We start from the raw sequence: 17,420 nt of genomic DNA, 5'->3' as shown, positions 1-17,420 counted from the left end.
TACAAAGCTCCCCTTGTTGGAATCAAATCAGGGAAGCACTAACAGCTGTGACACCGTCCTACAAAAAAAAACTGAATTAAACTAAAACCAAATTAAATCTATTTTAGAAATTCATCTGTACACAGTACATCCGTGGCTGTCAAGTAGATAATAAGAATCGTGGTTTTATTTTGTTCTGATGTTACCAGAACTTACAAGTTTATTCTCAAGTTCTAGTACATTTTAACATAATTAGAGCTATCCATCTTCTTCTGCTTATCCTGCACTCTGTGTCGTGGGGGATGCTGGAGCCTATCCCGGCTGTCCCGGCGAGAGACAAACAACCACTCACTCATTCATTCGGGGCATTCTTTTCCAATGGTCTGTGGGAGGAAACCCAAGGAAACAACATGAAAACTCCATTCCCCTGGTCAGAATCAAATCAGAGTTCTTCGTGCTGTGAGGCTAAAGCGCTAGCTACCATTCCGCCCTACATAATTAGATAATAAGAAATGAAACTGAAACCTGGCAAAATCAAATATTGTTTTTGGATTTAGACTGGGGCAAAAACAGTAGCATGGGAGGATAAGATAGAACTTTATTGATCCCTTGGGAGACTCCCTGAGAAAATTTGTGGAGTAATTTTTTTGTCTGGGACTGAATGTGTTCAGCGTAACAATAAGTCACTGGAATAGATTACCTCCTTCTTCTTCTCCTTTCGGCTTTTCCCTTCAGGGGTCGCCACAGCGAATCAACCTTCTTCATCTAACCCTATTCTCTGTATCCTCCTCTCTCACACCAACTACCTTCATATCCTCTTCCTTGAGACCTCTTGCCTGGCAGCTGCAATTCCAGTGTCCGTCTACCAATATATCCACTATCCCTTCTCTGTACATGACTGAACCATCGCAGTCTGGCTTCTCTGACCTTCTCTCCAAAACATCAAACATGTACTGTTCCTCTGATCAACTCAAGCCTGATCCTAACCATCCGGGTCACGACCTTTAGCTCTGCTTCCTGTCGTTTTGTCATTATTACTGTTTCTAGGCCATACAGCATCGCAGGTCTCACCAGTGTATTGTTCACCTTTCCTTTCATTCTGTCTGAAAGTCTTTTATCACATAGTACCTCTGACACTTTTCTCCACCCATTCCAACCTGCTTGAACCTGTCTCTTCATCTCTTTTCCACACTCTCTGCTGCTCTGTACCTGAAATCCTCCAACTTCTTGATCTCCACTCCATGTAGCCACATGGGTTCCTCTTATTCACATACATATACTCTGTCTTGCTGCGACAAATCTTCATTCCTCTCCTTTTCAGTGCACTCCTGTCTAACCTAATCTGTCAGCCTGTCCAAAACCACTGCAAACAAGAACAGGCTCAGAGCTGATCCCTGATAGAGTCCTACCTCCACCTTGAACTTCTCTGTTACCCTTACAGCACAACGTCTCACAGCTAGTGTACATGCCCTGCACCAGTCTAACACACTTCTCTGCACAACTTAACTGTTTAATGTTTAACTGTTAATTACATAAACTCCACATTTTCTCATACAATACCAGAGTTCCCCTCTTGGCACCCTTTCATATACTTTTTCTAGGTCTACAAAAGCACAATGCAGCTCCCTCTGGCTGTCTCTGTACTTCTCTATTAGCATTCTCAAAGCAAATACTGCATCTCTAGTTTCTAGGCATGAAGCCATACTGCTGGTTTATTTAACCCGTATGTCTATAAAGCAGGGGTGGGCAAACTACGGACCGCGGGCCACATCTTGGTCTTTTTAAACCAGTGAATGTGGGAGCTCAAACAAGAGATTATTTCAGTTTTGGAGCTACTGGAGAACATTTGAGAATTTTGCTGAGCTGAATTACACAGATTGGCTTTGTGATATAGACTTTACTTTTGACATACACAGACACATGAATGAGCTGGATGTGAAGCTACAAGGGAAAAACTGGTTTGTGCATGAAATGCAAGCAAATGTCAAACGAGCCCTGATATGTACTGTCAACAAATACGTTTTTTTTTTTTTTTTTATATGTATCGTATCTTGTGCTGACCTGGCCGTCTATAAAATTTTAAAAGTCAATGTGGCCCCTAAGCCAAAAAGTTTGTCCACCCCTGCCCTGTGGATTACTGTGTTTCAATGTTCTTTTTTTTTTTTCTTACAGACTCCCCAACCTCCAAAACAACAACAATGCTGAACTCAAGGTGCTCAAAATTGACCCATTCAGAGCAACAGATGAGATTGCACACTGCCACAGAAGTTCTCTTGAAGTATTAGTTAAAGAAAGAACAGACGCTGAGGTCTTTGACAGTGATGAAAAGTCTTTATCGTCAGAGATGCATAGAATAAAATCACAAGCTGCCAGACCGGGAGAGATAGGCCCGGGAGAAATAGGCAGTGGAGCAAACGAGGCTTCAGCCCAAGAACAAGAGGTGAAAGCAGTGACTGAGAGTCTGCATACTACATTGAGTGAAGGAAAGATCCCAGTAACAGTAGTTGAGACCAGAGCCAAAAGTGTAGCAACAACTGCAAAGAGCTCTACAAAGAAAGGAGAGAAAAGCTCTGGTGATATTCTATTACAAAAGAACAAAGGAAATGACAAAACGTCACCAACAGCATTAAAAGGCCAAATCACCAATAGTCCCTCTGTTGTTTCTGGTTCAAAGTCAAAAATCCCCAAAAGGTCACCATCTGATAATAAAATTAAATCACTGGTGACAACTGATAAAACTTCAGTCAGTGAGACAACTGTAACCACTTGCAAAACAAAGAAACTAACAAGAACAGCTAAAGACACACTGAAATCTGTACAGACAGATATAGACAGATTTAAGCCGGCTGAGAAAGGCACAGAGCAAGTAGAAGCAGCCAACGTGGAACAGTCTTCTGGTGGGACACCACCCCGACCTAAAGATCCAACCAAACGTAAGCACACTGTTAAGTACTGGTCTGTCTTTCATTGCTGACAGAATGTCGTATCTTCTTTTCAACAACTCTTTGATTTGAAAAACGGTGTCATGTTTTTTTATTAAACCATTTGGTTAGGGGATGGATTTATCCACATTTCTTTTAGTACTGTATTTTCCGCACTGTAAGGCACAGGGATTATAAGGCGCACCTTCGATGAATAGCCTATTTTAAAACTTTTTTCATATATAAGGCGCACCTGATTATAAGGCGCATAGAATAGAAGCTACAGTAGTGGCTGGGGTTGCGTTATGCGTCCACTAGATGAAGCTGCACAAAAAGGGAATGTCAACAAAACAGTCAGATAAGTCAGTCAAACTTTATTATTGGAATACAAATTATTGTTCTAACAACTCAGTTCACTCCCAAAACAAGTTAGTGCATTCACAATACTGTATCGTACGTACCGGTAGCTTTTACTGGTATTTGTGCTGCCTTCATTGAAAACGATGTATTTCCAACTCAATTTGTCACAGTTCAAAGCTTCTCATAAAACAAAGGCACCAAGAAGGGCCGCCTCTAAATTAATTGACGTTAAGTTCGCTTTTAGCGCTGTTGCCTTCATTCGAATAGTGACTATGGTGATGCTTCTACTTGCTGTAAGAGTTTGTCCTCTAACTGTAGCCATCTCGCTTTGTTCCCTCAGAAACTCTGTTTGGTCTTCTTTACTCGGCGCAGGTCATCTTGTTGCTTCCTCCACTTCTGCACCATTGATTCGTTAATGTTGAATTCTCTCGCTGCTGCTCTATTCCCATGTTCTATTGCGTGACTGATAGCCTTGAGTTTAAACTCTGTGTCGTAAGGGTGTCTCTTGAAAGGAGCCATTTTGGGGTCTTTACACACACACACACACACACACACACAAATGGAAATGAAAATGCACGCTTCACACAGTCATATATCCCAGCATGCACCGCGCGTTACTTCTACGGGAGAAAATGGAGTCGGCGGCTGCTTCCCGTATTTGCGAGACCTCTTGCGGCTCAATATTGATCCATATATAAGGCACATGGGTGTGCATGGGTGCTCTGAATACTTCTGATATTAGCAATGCTGGGTGTTTTTTCCAGGGACAATAAAGACTTGGCACCCTAGTAACAAACTGTTAAATTAAAAACTGGTAGCCAATTTGGTGGTAATACTAATAATAATTACTACTATTACAGTTTTTGTTGTTCCTTTCCCTTTTATTTACATAACGGGAAAAAAACATTATTCCTTTCAGTCAGGGATTTTTGTTGCTCTTAAATTAATTCCTGTGTGTGTGTGTGTGTGTGTGTGTGTGTGTGTGTTTGTTCATCAGGAGACATGCGCAATCCTCCTAACAGAAGCATCAGGCCTGAGGAGAGTGTCATACCCCCTACTTCTAAGCAAGAGAGTACTGTCCAAAGACCTTTCAAACATTCTGAGAAAATCAAGCAACCGTTGAAAAGTGTAGGAAATAATGTGAATAATTGTGTATTTGTCAGTAATCTCTCTTTAAGAGGTCAAGAGAGCAGTAACGATTCAAAGATCAACAAACCTCAACCTTCTCCAACTGGGGGTTCTCCAAATGCACCTACATCAAAAATAATGGCATTGAATAAACGTAGAATCAGAGAGATGCCCCTGAAACCATCATCAAATATTATAGTAGCACACCAAGAGGACATTGACACTGAAGATGACTTTGATTTAACAACTGTCTCTGAAGAAGAGGGACACATTCTACAGCAACAAACAAACAATGAACCCATCATTGTATTTTCTGACACTTCATCTCAGCCATTTGATACCAACAGTGAAATTAGAGTGCAGAAAGAGGAAAATAAGTTATTAAAGGATCAAAGCAAACATATAATTGACACGCACTTGACATCTGACCAAAATTCTACAAATAAAGGCAACATTGAAGACATTGCCAGAAAACCAGCTGAGGCAATAGACATTCAAACAAAAATTGTAAATTTGTTTGAAGTGTCAAAGCATGTCGAAAATCAGCAGAACAAAGCAACTCTTTTACTAGTAGGACAGGAAAAAGACTTAAAGTCAACTGAAAACCAAAGTGTTCCACCAGTGGAATGCAGTGACAGAGTGGATCTGAATATCTTGACAAAAGTAAACAAAACAGATACAGATGTCATAAACGTGGAGAAACCAAGTGATCTGTCACCAGAGGCGGTATTTATACTGTCTGATTCCTTAGGAGAAATGCAAACAACAGTTCCAAATAGCCCAGCAAAGGTTAAGATACATAAGGCAGAAACAATGCCCTGTAAAGGTACTGCCAAAGAAGTGGCTAATAATTGTGAGAGTTTTTTAAACGATGATCCAAGAGGGAATGTCCAGAATTGGGAGCAAACACAACAGCAGAAGAGTGCATCTACAGTAAAAAATGAAAGGGGACCAAATCTCGATAAAAAAATGGCTAAGGAATTAAAGAATAACAATTCAAATCAGCAGGAAAAATATACTCCTTGTACTAAGAAAAGGCAAACAGTAAGAGCTGATAATATTGAAGAAGTAAGAGAAACACAAGATGCCTTAGCAGATTGTTTGCCAAATGAAAATTCCCTTAAATCTGCAGACCCCAAGGTTTCCGTCCTTGAAGCCAGACGAACTGTAATTGTTGGATCAAATAAGTCACAATGTCAAAATGCGAACCAACAGGAAGACCAGTACTTATTGATGGATGCAATTGTAACTCAGATTGATCAAGAAAAAACAGGAAATAATGATTTAGTGACTCAGAGTACGAAGAAGGAGACAGTTTTTGGAAATGCTGGTTGCCAAGTAACTGATACTGTGACTGAGAAAACTGACTATGAAGGTCAATCTGAGGTTTCCATGCAAATGGACCAGAAGTCCTTCAGTGTAAGAAATGGAAAAGTAACCAAACCCAAGACATTAAAGGACAGCAAATCGACAACTGTCAATTTGCAAACAGCAAACGCAAACCAGATTAAGAGACAGGTTGTACTAACAGGAGAAGAAATAGATGGCCAGGCTAGCATGGCAGCGGTTCTCATATCCCATCAAAAATCAAACAAATCTACAACAAAAAGAGTGGTTGGTGAGACTCAAAATAAGAAAGGCAAATCCCAGAAAACAGATGGCCCACAAAAGAAGGCAGAGATAGATATTAAGCCAGACCCTTTTCACAAAAATTATATATCCAGCAAAATAGATGATGAAGAAAAAAAGGACACTGGGGTGTTGGATTGTTTTCCTGCGACTAATGAAAAAAAGGATAAGGAAACTAGTGAAAATAAAAAGACAAAAAGTTTGTTGTCTTGTGATGCACAAAAAGTGGAGACCAGTGGAGAGGAGATATCAATGACCCTCAGTGAGTCACGAATGCCTGTTGAACAACAAACACTCTGTGACAATACATCTCCCACAGCAGAAGAATCATCCAGTTCACCTCAAACTGTAGCAAAGGAATCTCTATCTAGCTGTCTAGACATGGAACATCGTCAACAACAAAAAAAGGAAAATAAAAGAAAAATAGAGGAGGCCTCAGCCACTGAGGAAGAATCTGTTGAACCTGATGACATTGGTAATTTTATCAGGAGCATTAAAGATAATAATGCTCCTTTCGTAGTGCCGTCAAAGAGGCATATTCGTAAAAAGTCCCCATCACCGCCATTTGCCATGCCACCTATTAAGGAGGACCTTGAGAAAGCATTTGATCCCGAGGAATTTCAGTTTGGCTTGAGGAAAAAAAGTAAAACTTTTATAGAGCCCTCACCATTGATGGCCCTAAGACAAAAAGCAGCTCAAAGAGTAGGTCAGAGCCTGGAAAAGTGCGGACAAGACCATACCTTACCAACATCAACAGACCAAATGGAAAAACTTAATGAGGGTAACAGAAAAGACACAATCAAGAGAAAGACAAGGGATTCCGCTGTTAAGACAATCAAACAAAATAATACAGAGGAGCCTGGGAAGCGAGAGTCACGACTGGAAAGGATTTCCATCCTATCAGGCTTACTAAGTCCTCACCAGCCTCTCAGGAATAACAAAGAGGAAACAACTTCTGATTCAAATAGCACACGCTTAACCAAACAACAGCAGGACCAGCCATCACTGAGTGAGGAGGTATTGTTTGATCCAAATCTGCCGCCATATCATTTAGAGAGGTACCCCAATAATGAAAGGGTGTCTGACAGCTCGTCAGGCTTAACTACATTTGAAAACCATATTAAAGGAGGTTCTGCTATGAGTCGGGCATTGAAGCCTAATGCTGATGTGGACTTGAAGAGCCCTGTACATCCGCTTCCACATAACAAATATCCACAAAAAACTTCAAAAAATCAACTTTCCAATTGTATAGCTCAGGTAATCATTCACTGACCCAAGTTAATTATATTATTAATGTTAATACATGTTTATTTATGTTATTGTTGTCTAAGCTTTAGTTTGACCTCATTGGACTTAGTGCACTGTATGTATTTCCATAGTGGCTCAGTTAAATGTTAAATGTTAAATGTTAATTGTTAGATCAATAGGCACACCTCTTGGACCTTTAGCATGAAACAGTTAATTATATAGTTAATTATCAACTATATCATGCCAATAAGATATTGTAAAGGACTATAGTGTATGTATGTTTATGTTTATAGATAGAAACATACATGCATGCATACATATGTATACATACATATATATTTATCGGTTTATAATTACATGTGGCTGTAAGGCCAATTGTTACAAATAAAAGTAGAGTTACAACTATACAAAAGTCTGAGAGATCTTCAGCTATATTTGCTGATGTTTAGGTTCATGCTATTTAAAGTTTTATATTTCCTTACAGATGCCTTTGCAAAGAGGCTGCCATAAAAGACCTGGAAAGGTGTGATTAAAGTAATTCACCACATTTTATATTTTTTAAAACTTCAATTCTATTACGAGTTATAATGATATGTCCGTATGTATGTTGTGGTCTAGATTGTCATCCATGAATGTGATCATTTTGGAGGTGAATCATTTGAAATTTACTGTGATGCAGAAAATACCACAGCAATGAATCTTTCCGAAGTCATCTCAGTGAGAGTCATCAGAGGATGGTAGGAGCCAGATTGAAGCTATAAAGTCTTTTGATATGAATGCAAATCTCTGCTTTTCCTCTTCGCTGCGCCCTTCAGGGGTCCCAACAGCAAATCATCTTCCCTCATATAACCCTTTTCTCTGTCCTCTTCTCTCACATCTAACACAACTCACAACTAACTTCATGTCTTCAAAAAAAAAAAATCAGTTCATGATCCCCCTTTCACCACAAGAAACTGATAGAGACACGAATTAAAATAATGTTTTGATCAAGTAACTTATATAATGGATAACTGTTTGATGTAATATTCTCTCTAGCTGGATTCTCTATGAAAAACCTGGCTTCCAGGGACGAACCATTGCCCTCGAGGAGGGCCCTATAGAGCATATCGTGAACATGTGGGCAGAGGAGGGAACTCCAATGACATTAGACGAGATGGGACAGTCTGTTCCAACAGCACCTCTTGTTATTGGTTCTGTTCGATTAGCTCTAAGGGTGAGTAACTCAGTGCTTGTATATTCAACCCTGGATCAATCTTAGTAACTACATTCATCAGTGAAAGAAGGCGTCATGAATGTCAGGTTTACTTGATACTTGACTATCCACAACATATTCATTGATCAAATGTTAATTGGTTAATTTTTGATTAAGGAGTTGTAAGGAGGGCTGGGACTTAAACATTAATTTCTTTTACTCAATTACAGGAAAAATACAGTGTTCAGAAAATTAATGCATTCCAATCACACTTTGATTTGCACCGCTGAACATTTCTCAGTTTCATTTCTCGCACTAACACTCAGTGTTTTAGCATGATGAACAAGGCAGATGAGACTGCGCTGGTTGAAGGGAAATTTATGTATAAGAAACTTCCAGATTGAAGAATAGAAATTTGTGTATCACTGGAGTCATTCCACCCTTTATAACCATCGCAAAACATGTTGGACTAGCACACAGGATGTAAATGTTAACTTTGTTATAGAAGATAACAGTATTGTTACTATGAGCAAGCAGAGTGTCACAAGTCAACATTCAACCACATGTTTAGATTCAGAAAGAAAATGTCCAATTAAACATCAGATAAATTGAGCAATTCACTTGCAAGATGGATTTTGCTGGACTGTTAACTACTATATGTGTTAGAAGATAAAGTTTGGCAAGAGGCACTGCAGATTGGTTCAGCTGATGCAAATTGTGAACTGCCATCCAGAAAGACATTATCAAAATATATCCAGTTCCTGTATGATAATGAAAAAGCGGAATAAACTGATCATGTTGAAGAGCCACAAATGTATTTTCTGCATCCATTTATTGGTATGCGTAGTAGACTGATGGGAAAATAAACAAGGTTTTGAAGTTCAAGCTAATATATATCGGTTTGTTCATCGGACAAACTTTTTCTCATGTTAATATTGAAATGTGATAAATCTTCTTCTTCTTTCACCTTTTCCCTTCAGGGATCGCCACAGCGAATCAACTTTCTCCATCTAACCCTATTTTCTGTATCCTCCTCTCTCACACCAGCTACCTTCATATCCTCACTCACTTCGTTCATAAATCTTCTCGTTGGCAAGACCTCTTGCCTGGCAGCTCCAATTCCAGCATCCTTCTACCAATATATTCACTGCCCCTCCTCTGTACATGACCGAACCATCTCAGTCTGGCTTCTCTGATTTTCTCTCCAAAATATCTAACGTGCTATTCCTCTGATAGACTCATTCCTGATCCTATCCATCCTGGTCACTCCCAAAGACAACCTCAACGCCTTCATCTCTGCGACCTCTAGTTCTGCCTCCTATCTTTTCGTCATTGTAACAGTTTCTAGGCCCTAAAGCATTGCTGGTCTCACCACTGTCTTGTACACCTTTCCTTTCATTCTGGCCGATAGTCATTTATCACATAGTACCCCTGACATTTTTCTCCACCCATTCCAACCTGCTTGGACCCGTCTCTTCACCTCTTTTCCACTGAAATGTGATAAATGCCATTCATTTATTCAAAAAAGCTTCTCATTAATTTGATCATTTTTCAAAATCAAAATGCGATCTGTTGTTGTAAATTCCACATTGAACAGACATTGGGCAAATTATTTCCTATTCACAGAACCTATTCAGTGCGAATATTTAATTTGTTCTAACAGTAACAAATAGTAAATCATATTTTTTAGATTTTTCAAAAGAGACTGTCAGAGTCAACATTAGCTATTTAGATATTTGATATTTACAGTGTTGCTATTTTCCACTATAATTCCAGTGTATTCAATAACATTATTTTAAGTACGTTACCTTAGGGCAAACTTATTTAAACTTCTTCTGATGTGTAACTGCCTTAGTGATTACAGGTTGAGTCTTCGTGTTTCAAAACAAAGTCCCAACAAAGTACCCTAGTGACCCTAGAGTCATACTGAAACTAGTTTTAAATGCTACAATACATATAGCAAGACACTGAAAACAGGAAGGCAGAAATCATTAACTGAGAATTTTTTTATCAAGAACCATTATAATTAATTTAATAGATCCTTGTTTCGTATTTTACAGGATTATTCGTTACCCAGAATTGATCTGTTTACAGAAGTCAATGGATTGGGAAGGATGTCATCCTACTGTGATAATGCAGTAGAAATTGGCTCCTACAAGGTCTCACAGACCACATGCTCTATTAAAGTCCATTCTGGAGTGTAAGTTCTGCACTACAAGCAACAGTAAATGTATGATACTAGGGATATTGCATTGGGTTAGGGTGCAATCTTAATTTCAAAACATGTAATTGATGTAAAAATTTGAATAAATATATCCAATTGTCTTTGCATCAAATAGGTACTTTCAATTTTTTTTTAAATTAAAACTTTGAAAAGGACTATTTGCAGAATCAGTTATCTGTTCATTAAGGACTGCAGGCTAGAGTGTTTGGTTTTCGTTTTAAGTTGTAGAGATCATGATTACAACTTAAGGTTTTATTTAGCTCATGCAATGGGGTGGTTTGCTACTACAAATTACTATGCAGGAACAATGATTATTTTACAGAATATGTACTATTTCAGACTTAATATCATTCCCTATCCTAGTCTTTACGCTTTCCTACAATGTATCTGTGTCTGCAGCTGGCTTGTGTATAGTGACCCGGGGTTTGTAGGTTTTGTTGGCCTCCTGGAGGTGGGGGAGTATCCCTGCCCACAGACATGGGGGTTCCATGACCCCTTCGTTGGGTCACTTAGACCTCTGCGAATGGTAAAGTATGTTATATATATGCAAAGTGTATGTTTATGCAATTTTTCACCTCACTGATCTTAATGTTTTTCCCTTACTTTTAGGGACACATAAAGGTAGAACATCCAAGAGAGGTCAAGGTTTGTTTTGCTGTAGATTATTATTGTTGTATTATTGTTGTTGTTGTTGTTGTTGTTATTCTTATCATTTATGAAAACATGAAAAAGAAGGCCAGCTTTGAAACTTATAATTTTTAGACAAGGCTGATTTGTATATGTTTTAAGTCATGGATTAGACTGTTATTGTAAGTCTTCAATTGAAAGGGTAGAACCTGCCACCTAGCAGGAACATTGAAAAGTCTTCCATTTAATGATCATCTCCTTCAAGAAAACAGAAATAAACATTCCCTGCTGGTTTTCCTCTGTGGTATTCTGTCAACCCAGAGCCACCAGTCTTTATTTGCAGTGTGTCTCAAATATGTTGTGATTTATTACGTTGCAATCCTTGTGTTAAACACTTTCCTTTGTCTCATCCAGGCCACGTTATTTGAGAAGCCCAACTTTTTTGGTGAGTGTATAGAGGTTGTCAGTGACCTGTGTTGCTTGAGTGAAGGAGGAGCAGAATCAAGCAGACCTGACCAAAATAAGATGAAATTGTCTACAGTGGGGTCTCTTAAGATAGATGCTGGTCTGTGAGTATCTCAGAGAAGTTTTTGTTGAGATTAATACTTGCAAATATATATTACAAAGTGTTGTATGTTTTGATTATATTGTGTGGAAACTGTATCTTTCTATTTAATTACATGTTGTTTATTAATTACAGGGAGAATAGCTTACTTCTTGGGTTTTAATTTTGATCAATAATTATTGTCCTGTAAATCAAGGAATCACTCTCAAAAAGAACAAACTTTTGATGCATTGACCATCAAAAAAGTGAGAAAACTCACACAATATAAATGGATAGTATTTCCCAAGATATCTGCATACAAGTACCTGCATACAGATTGCTTAATTGCGGTGTTGATTAAAGAAACACACCCCACTCATTAACTGAGGGGTCTTAGATTCTCAAAGGACTGGTAGACCAAAATAACACAATGTGGAAAACATAAGTGTATATGTTTTTAGTGGGGTAACAAGCTTGAATGATCTTGTCTCTCAAGTTTTTGAGTAGTTGGCACATCAATGACACAGTTCACTGGCAAACTTTGTTGCTTACTCCAATTTTAATGAAAGGAGGCTATAAAATAATATTGCATACCAAGTTCAGAAAGCAAACAACTGAGGTAGTCACCTAGAGAATTGACTCACACACCATTGGAAGACTCCAGCAATGGGATGTAAAAGACTAACAACACAAAGTAGTTTACAAAAATGAATGAATGGAGTTGGTATCCAGCATGTATAAGGCAGGTAAATATTGTCAAAGACTGGAAATTTGTGAAATGTTAGTATTGCCGAATTTGTTTTTTGTAGGTGGGTGGGCTATCAAGAAGAGGACTTTGAAGGTCAGCAGTTCATTCTGGAGGAAGGGCAGTATAGTAACTGCAGTGAATGGGGAGGATCAGCAAACAGCCTCCGGTCACTCAGACCTGTGTGCTCTGTAAGTGTTAACAGCAAAAGTTCCTTGAAACACTTGCCGATTGCACTAGAATCAATTTTCTGACCATGTGAGGGAAAGTCCAACCTTTTCATTGATCAATTCAGAGAGTTTTGTATGATTTTTTTTTTTTTTTATTATTTCAACATAAAATTGTTTTGTTTTATCTTGTCTTTGCAGCAACTGGAATCTACTTATGTATTAGACACTGGACATTCATTAGTTAGATACTAGATACTAATGCTCATTAGTATTTGATGACCTGTGTTTTTCCTTACAAATTTAAATGTCTGCCTTTTCATGTTCTAAATATTTCATTATTATGATCTTCCCAAGGACTTCCTCTCCCCTCATGTTAAATTGTTCAGTGAGCAAAACCTGGATGAGAAGGGGCTTAGTGTGGACTTACTGGGTCCTGTCCTTAACATGGAATATGTTGGCTATGGCGTCAAAACCCAGTCTGTTAATGTCCTGCAAGGAGTGTAAGTCATTCTGTGTTACTTTTAATGAACTCTTAGGTCTGTGTGTAGACTTATCCAGAACCAAGAACGTAGCTCATTAAGAGTGTGGCTGCAAGATTACATAATCTTATACCTGTTCAATTCAGCTGGGGAATGAAACAAAGGGAACCATCTCCTCCTTATATTTTCCATCCCTGAAAAACTGAATATGTTGGGATTTTTTATGTTGTCCTCAAAACATGCTGGCTATACCAAGTTTTTTAAAGAAAGCCAAATGCTAAACTGGATTAGTAATTTTTCTCTTTTACAGTTGGGTGGCTTTTGAGAGGCCTGAATTCAGTGGGGAGGTGTACGTCCTGGAAAAAGGAATCTATGGGAGTCCAGAGGACTGGGGGGCCAAGAACTACAAGATATCATCAGTGCTGCCCATCTTAAGTGTAAGGTTTTCAACAATCTCATTACCAATGTTTGTCTAGCCGTTTTCATACAAGCTGTACAAAGCAAAAAAAGGCAAAATGAAAGTAAAAAAACAACATACATGTTAATGAAATCTACCTGTACAAGAACTAAATGTTTTTTTTTTTTTTTGGTCATGATCCCTCTTCCTTTCTGTTCTTCAGAACATGCCAATGGAGTCAACACAATTCAAGGTGATGTATGATTACAATGAAACAGACTAACCCACGTACTGGAACCATGTCGAATTCAGCCCATTTTTCAGATCCAACTAGTCATTGGACATGTGTGTGTGTGTGTGTGTGTGTGTGTGTGTGTGTGTGTGTGTGTGTGTGTGTACATTTGTGCGTGAATTGGTGCATGTGTTGCACCAATTGCACCATTGCAGGTACAGCTTTTCTCTGAGCCAGAATTCCAAGGAATAGAAATTATGTTGCAGAATAGCATTGCCACTCTGGATGATGACTTTCTGCCGAAGTCCTGCAAGGTGTTAGATGGCAGGTGTGTTGCCAGTCAACGAGTAAATTTTTGAATAGACTTGAAAGACAGAACTTTGCCGAGTAACATTGCCAAAGATTTACATTACAAAGTGAGATTCAGCATTTATCTGAAATTATATTAAATCAGATGTGTGTGTCTTTATGTAACAGCTGGATTGCATATGAAGGACAGGAGTTCACAGAGAACATGTATCTGCTAGAGGAGGGGGAATATTCAAACACAAAGTTTATGGGCCTTCTGTCATCAGAGTCTAAAATACGTTCTTTACAAACTACTGGGCATGTGAGTATTATGTATTAAGCATATATTAAATAGGAGGCTTGACCCACTTGTTTGTGTTGCCTGTGACTGCTCTTGAGTTTCAGAGACTTCATCTCTGTTCTTGTGCAGGAGTGGTCCCTACCCTCAATGGTCTTATTCAACAAGGTGAACTACAGAGGTCGCAGGGTAGTCCTGATAAGGGCTGCTGTGAACCTTCTCCAGGAGGGTTTTGATGAACATGTACGCTCCCTTGTGGTGGAAGGAGGGATGTATGTTCATGTCTTTATTTGTATTGCTTATTTGTCTTTATTGTTGTTTTTGTTATTGTTTCCATTTGGTTCCGTATGAAGGTGAACTTAATACAGAGTTTGTAACATCAATGGGTATAGTTTGGTTCTTTTTAGAAAGTGAGGACAATGCAGATTCAACATCAGCAAAGAGAGTAGGAAGTCACTGCCTCATGCTCCACCCAGCAGTGCAAATAAGAAGAAAAAATGTATTTTTCAGTTTTGGTACATAAAGGAGAGCCCTTAATGTTTTTGAAGTTGACTTCATTTGTTGTGGAAACAGATATGGAAATGGCTTTAATTTCTTCAACCAATGTTCCAGTTCTATTTTATCATGATAGTGTCAATATGTTTCGAAGTTATTGAATTTTGCCATAAAAAGTAGACAGCTATTCTTGGCCAACTGATACTAATTAATCATATTTGTTTTTTTACATTAATATTAAGAATTTTTTGACCCTTGTTAAGAGGTGTCAGCAAAAAGTAGTATTATTCCATACTTTTGAAATCCTAAACATGATTGTACATTAGATTCTGTCTGTAAAGTTGTGTTGCAGATGTGAAATAAGTGATTTAAGTCTGGGGAACTTCAACTTCTCAGTTACCACTAAGTTGAGTGGATATAAAAGGAAGTTTTATGTTTATCCATAGGGCCCATAACAGAGATTAGGGGGAGAGTCGGGAAGTTGGGGGAAGTCAGTGATGTTACACAAAGAGTCAGGAACAGGTCAAGTATCAAAGGAATAGCACAGGTAGACAGGCAAGGGACAGGCAAAGACAGTCAGAATCCTGCTGAATTAGACATTAGAAGACAGAATTACACACAAGAAAAAAACAGAAACATGCTGACGACAATCTCGCAAAGAGCAAGAGAAACTCTTCTCCTACCTAAATTAGCCATCCTGCAGGGCAGAGGAACACAAGAAATAAGGCCAGAAACACAGTGGCCAGGGCTGTGTCACAGCCTTTTCTTTGGCAGGGATGGCAAAAGTTTTTGTGTTCCAATTTGGGGTTTACATAGACTCGTGGATGGTGCTAGTTGACTTTAAATGGTAAATCAGAATAGGTTTTGAGTTTCCTTATCTGTTTGTTTGTACAGATAATGAATTTGGTTTTCAATAACACCTGATACTGATAAGAAGGTAAACAATGACTGAAAAACAAGATGCTACACAAAATACAAATACAATTTTTTTATTCAGAGAAGTAAAATTCAAAGAAGCGAGGCGTTAACCAGGTCAATTGAACTGCAAATTAAGTAGCGCCACTTGAAGTCTTAAGTGCGCAACCTGGCAAAATCAAAGTGAGCATGGCTATCTCCCTCCTCTTCATCAGGTGGGTGTTGTATGAAGGTAGCGATTTCCGAGGTCGACAGATAGTACTCCGGCCCTCTGAAGTTGGGGATTGGTTCAAATTCAGCGGCTGGCAAAGAATTGGATCCCTACGGCCATTAATCCAGGTGCAAAAATGGGGCTATGGAAAAGTTCTCTATTCTATTCTACCAAAATGTTATTTTATTTATTTTCAAATCTTACACAGAAAATATCCTTGACTTTGATAACCTTTTTAACTACAGTTTTAATAAAAACAGTTTAGTCTAAAAGCTACCTGTATCTGATATGATATTCTGCATCTGTTTTACCACCAGAGACGTATGTGTTTCCGTCTGAGGAACCAGGAAACAGGAAGTGTGATGTCACTAACAGGAACACTGGATGACATTAACTTGATGAGGGTTCAGGTCATGGAGGAGACAGGAGGCGTGGAGCAAGTTTGGTTTCACCAGAATGGGCAGATCACTTGCAAGGTTTGGGTTTTTGTTGACACAGCATAAAGTCAATAACAAAGTTCAAGTTTGATTTTGTCGCATATGTTGTATCTGGTTTACCATGACACAGGAGGTAGATCAGACTTTTCCTTTAGTTCAGATACTCCAGAAATACTGCAAAAATGTATTTTTCAAATCTTTGTAAAACCTGGTAGAACATGTTTGTAAATGCTTTCATCTCTCAATCTGACCAGCCTCCGTTAGGCAGGTTTATATGCGACTGCCCTCTAATTCCTTTCACTTGTTCTCCAAAAAGGAAAAACTGAAGTTTATTTGGAAACATTTTTTATTTGTTTTTTTGTCATTTTTTTCCCTTCAGGATTCTTAGGTGTCATTTGTTCATGCTAATGATGTGATGGTAAAAGGTCATCATTTACCCTGTTTTTCTCTCTGTGGATTATGTTTTTTTTTTTCAAACAGAGGTGGACTTTTTAGAATATACAAAATTTTCTGAGGTTTTAAAACCTCCCTGTATATGTCCAGTCGTTTAGCTTTGCCTAGCATTTGAAAGAGGTGTTATCTTAGCAGTATCTCTTGTGAGTTTAACCTTTTTTAATGGGCATAAAATATATTCACAGTGTTTCCAGCTTAATTGGATCAGCACTGAAAGGAAAATCAACAATTTTAATTTTTCCACAAACACATTTACAATAAATAACATTTTGTTCTTTTTTTTTTCTCTTTTTTGTCATCAGAGGGGGGCGCACGTTAGATGTTTTAGAGATACAGTTAGAGAGGCTAGACTGAGATAGTTAGGACATGTATAGAGGAGAGATGATGAATAAATTGGTAGAAGGATGCTGAGGTGGGAACTGCCTGGCAGGTCCAGATGTTTAGAGGA

At 38.5% G+C, this 17,420-nt stretch overlaps 1 protein-coding gene across 8 annotated transcripts in view; it reads left to right on the top strand.

Moving 5' to 3' along the window:
• Nucleotides 1-17,420, top strand: part of crybg1a (crystallin beta-gamma domain containing 1a) — a 40,861-nt gene that overhangs the window by 21,699 nt on the left and 1,742 nt on the right. For 3 of the 8 annotated variants that reach the window (XR_015106157.1, XM_086146871.1, XM_086146893.1), the window contains 18 exons: nucleotides 2,152-2,912; nucleotides 4,258-7,274; nucleotides 7,750-7,788; nucleotides 7,884-8,002; nucleotides 8,301-8,478; nucleotides 10,518-10,657; nucleotides 11,081-11,207; nucleotides 11,291-11,326; nucleotides 11,723-11,877; nucleotides 12,662-12,788; nucleotides 13,122-13,267; nucleotides 13,557-13,683; nucleotides 13,867-13,896; nucleotides 14,091-14,203; nucleotides 14,353-14,485; nucleotides 14,594-14,733; nucleotides 16,087-16,210; nucleotides 16,400-16,558. Coding sequence is in view for 5 of the 8 variants with exons in the window: in XM_086146871.1 (XP_086002997.1) it covers nucleotides 2,152-2,912; nucleotides 4,258-7,274; nucleotides 7,750-7,788; nucleotides 7,884-8,002; nucleotides 8,301-8,478; nucleotides 10,518-10,657; nucleotides 11,081-11,207; nucleotides 11,291-11,326; nucleotides 11,723-11,877; nucleotides 12,662-12,788; nucleotides 13,122-13,267; nucleotides 13,557-13,683; nucleotides 13,867-13,896; nucleotides 14,091-14,203; nucleotides 14,353-14,485; nucleotides 14,594-14,733; nucleotides 16,087-16,210; nucleotides 16,400-16,558 (5,671 nt within the window). In the remaining 3 variants the exon portion in view is untranslated. Of the gene's footprint in view, nucleotides 1-2,151; nucleotides 2,913-4,257; nucleotides 7,275-7,749; nucleotides 7,789-7,883; nucleotides 8,003-8,300; nucleotides 8,479-10,517; nucleotides 10,658-11,080; nucleotides 11,208-11,290; nucleotides 11,327-11,722; nucleotides 11,878-12,661; nucleotides 12,789-13,121; nucleotides 13,268-13,556; nucleotides 13,684-13,866; nucleotides 13,897-14,090; nucleotides 14,204-14,352; nucleotides 14,486-14,593; nucleotides 14,734-16,086; nucleotides 16,211-16,399; nucleotides 16,559-17,420 lie in introns of those variants that run through there. The other 5 variants (XR_015106162.1, XM_086146884.1, XR_015106161.1 and 2 more) reach the window with 5 other exon arrangements.

The sequence above is a fragment of the Fistularia commersonii genome, chromosome 1 (assembly GCF_037954325.1).
Source record: "Fistularia commersonii isolate RoL2024-O1a breed Wild chromosome 1, RoL_Fcom_v1.0, whole genome shotgun sequence".
In the NCBI taxonomy this organism is placed as follows: domain Eukaryota; kingdom Metazoa; phylum Chordata; class Actinopteri; order Syngnathiformes; family Fistulariidae; genus Fistularia; species Fistularia commersonii.
The sequence above is the reverse complement of the archived record's forward strand: the minus strand, read 5'-3'. Positions and strand labels throughout refer to the sequence as shown.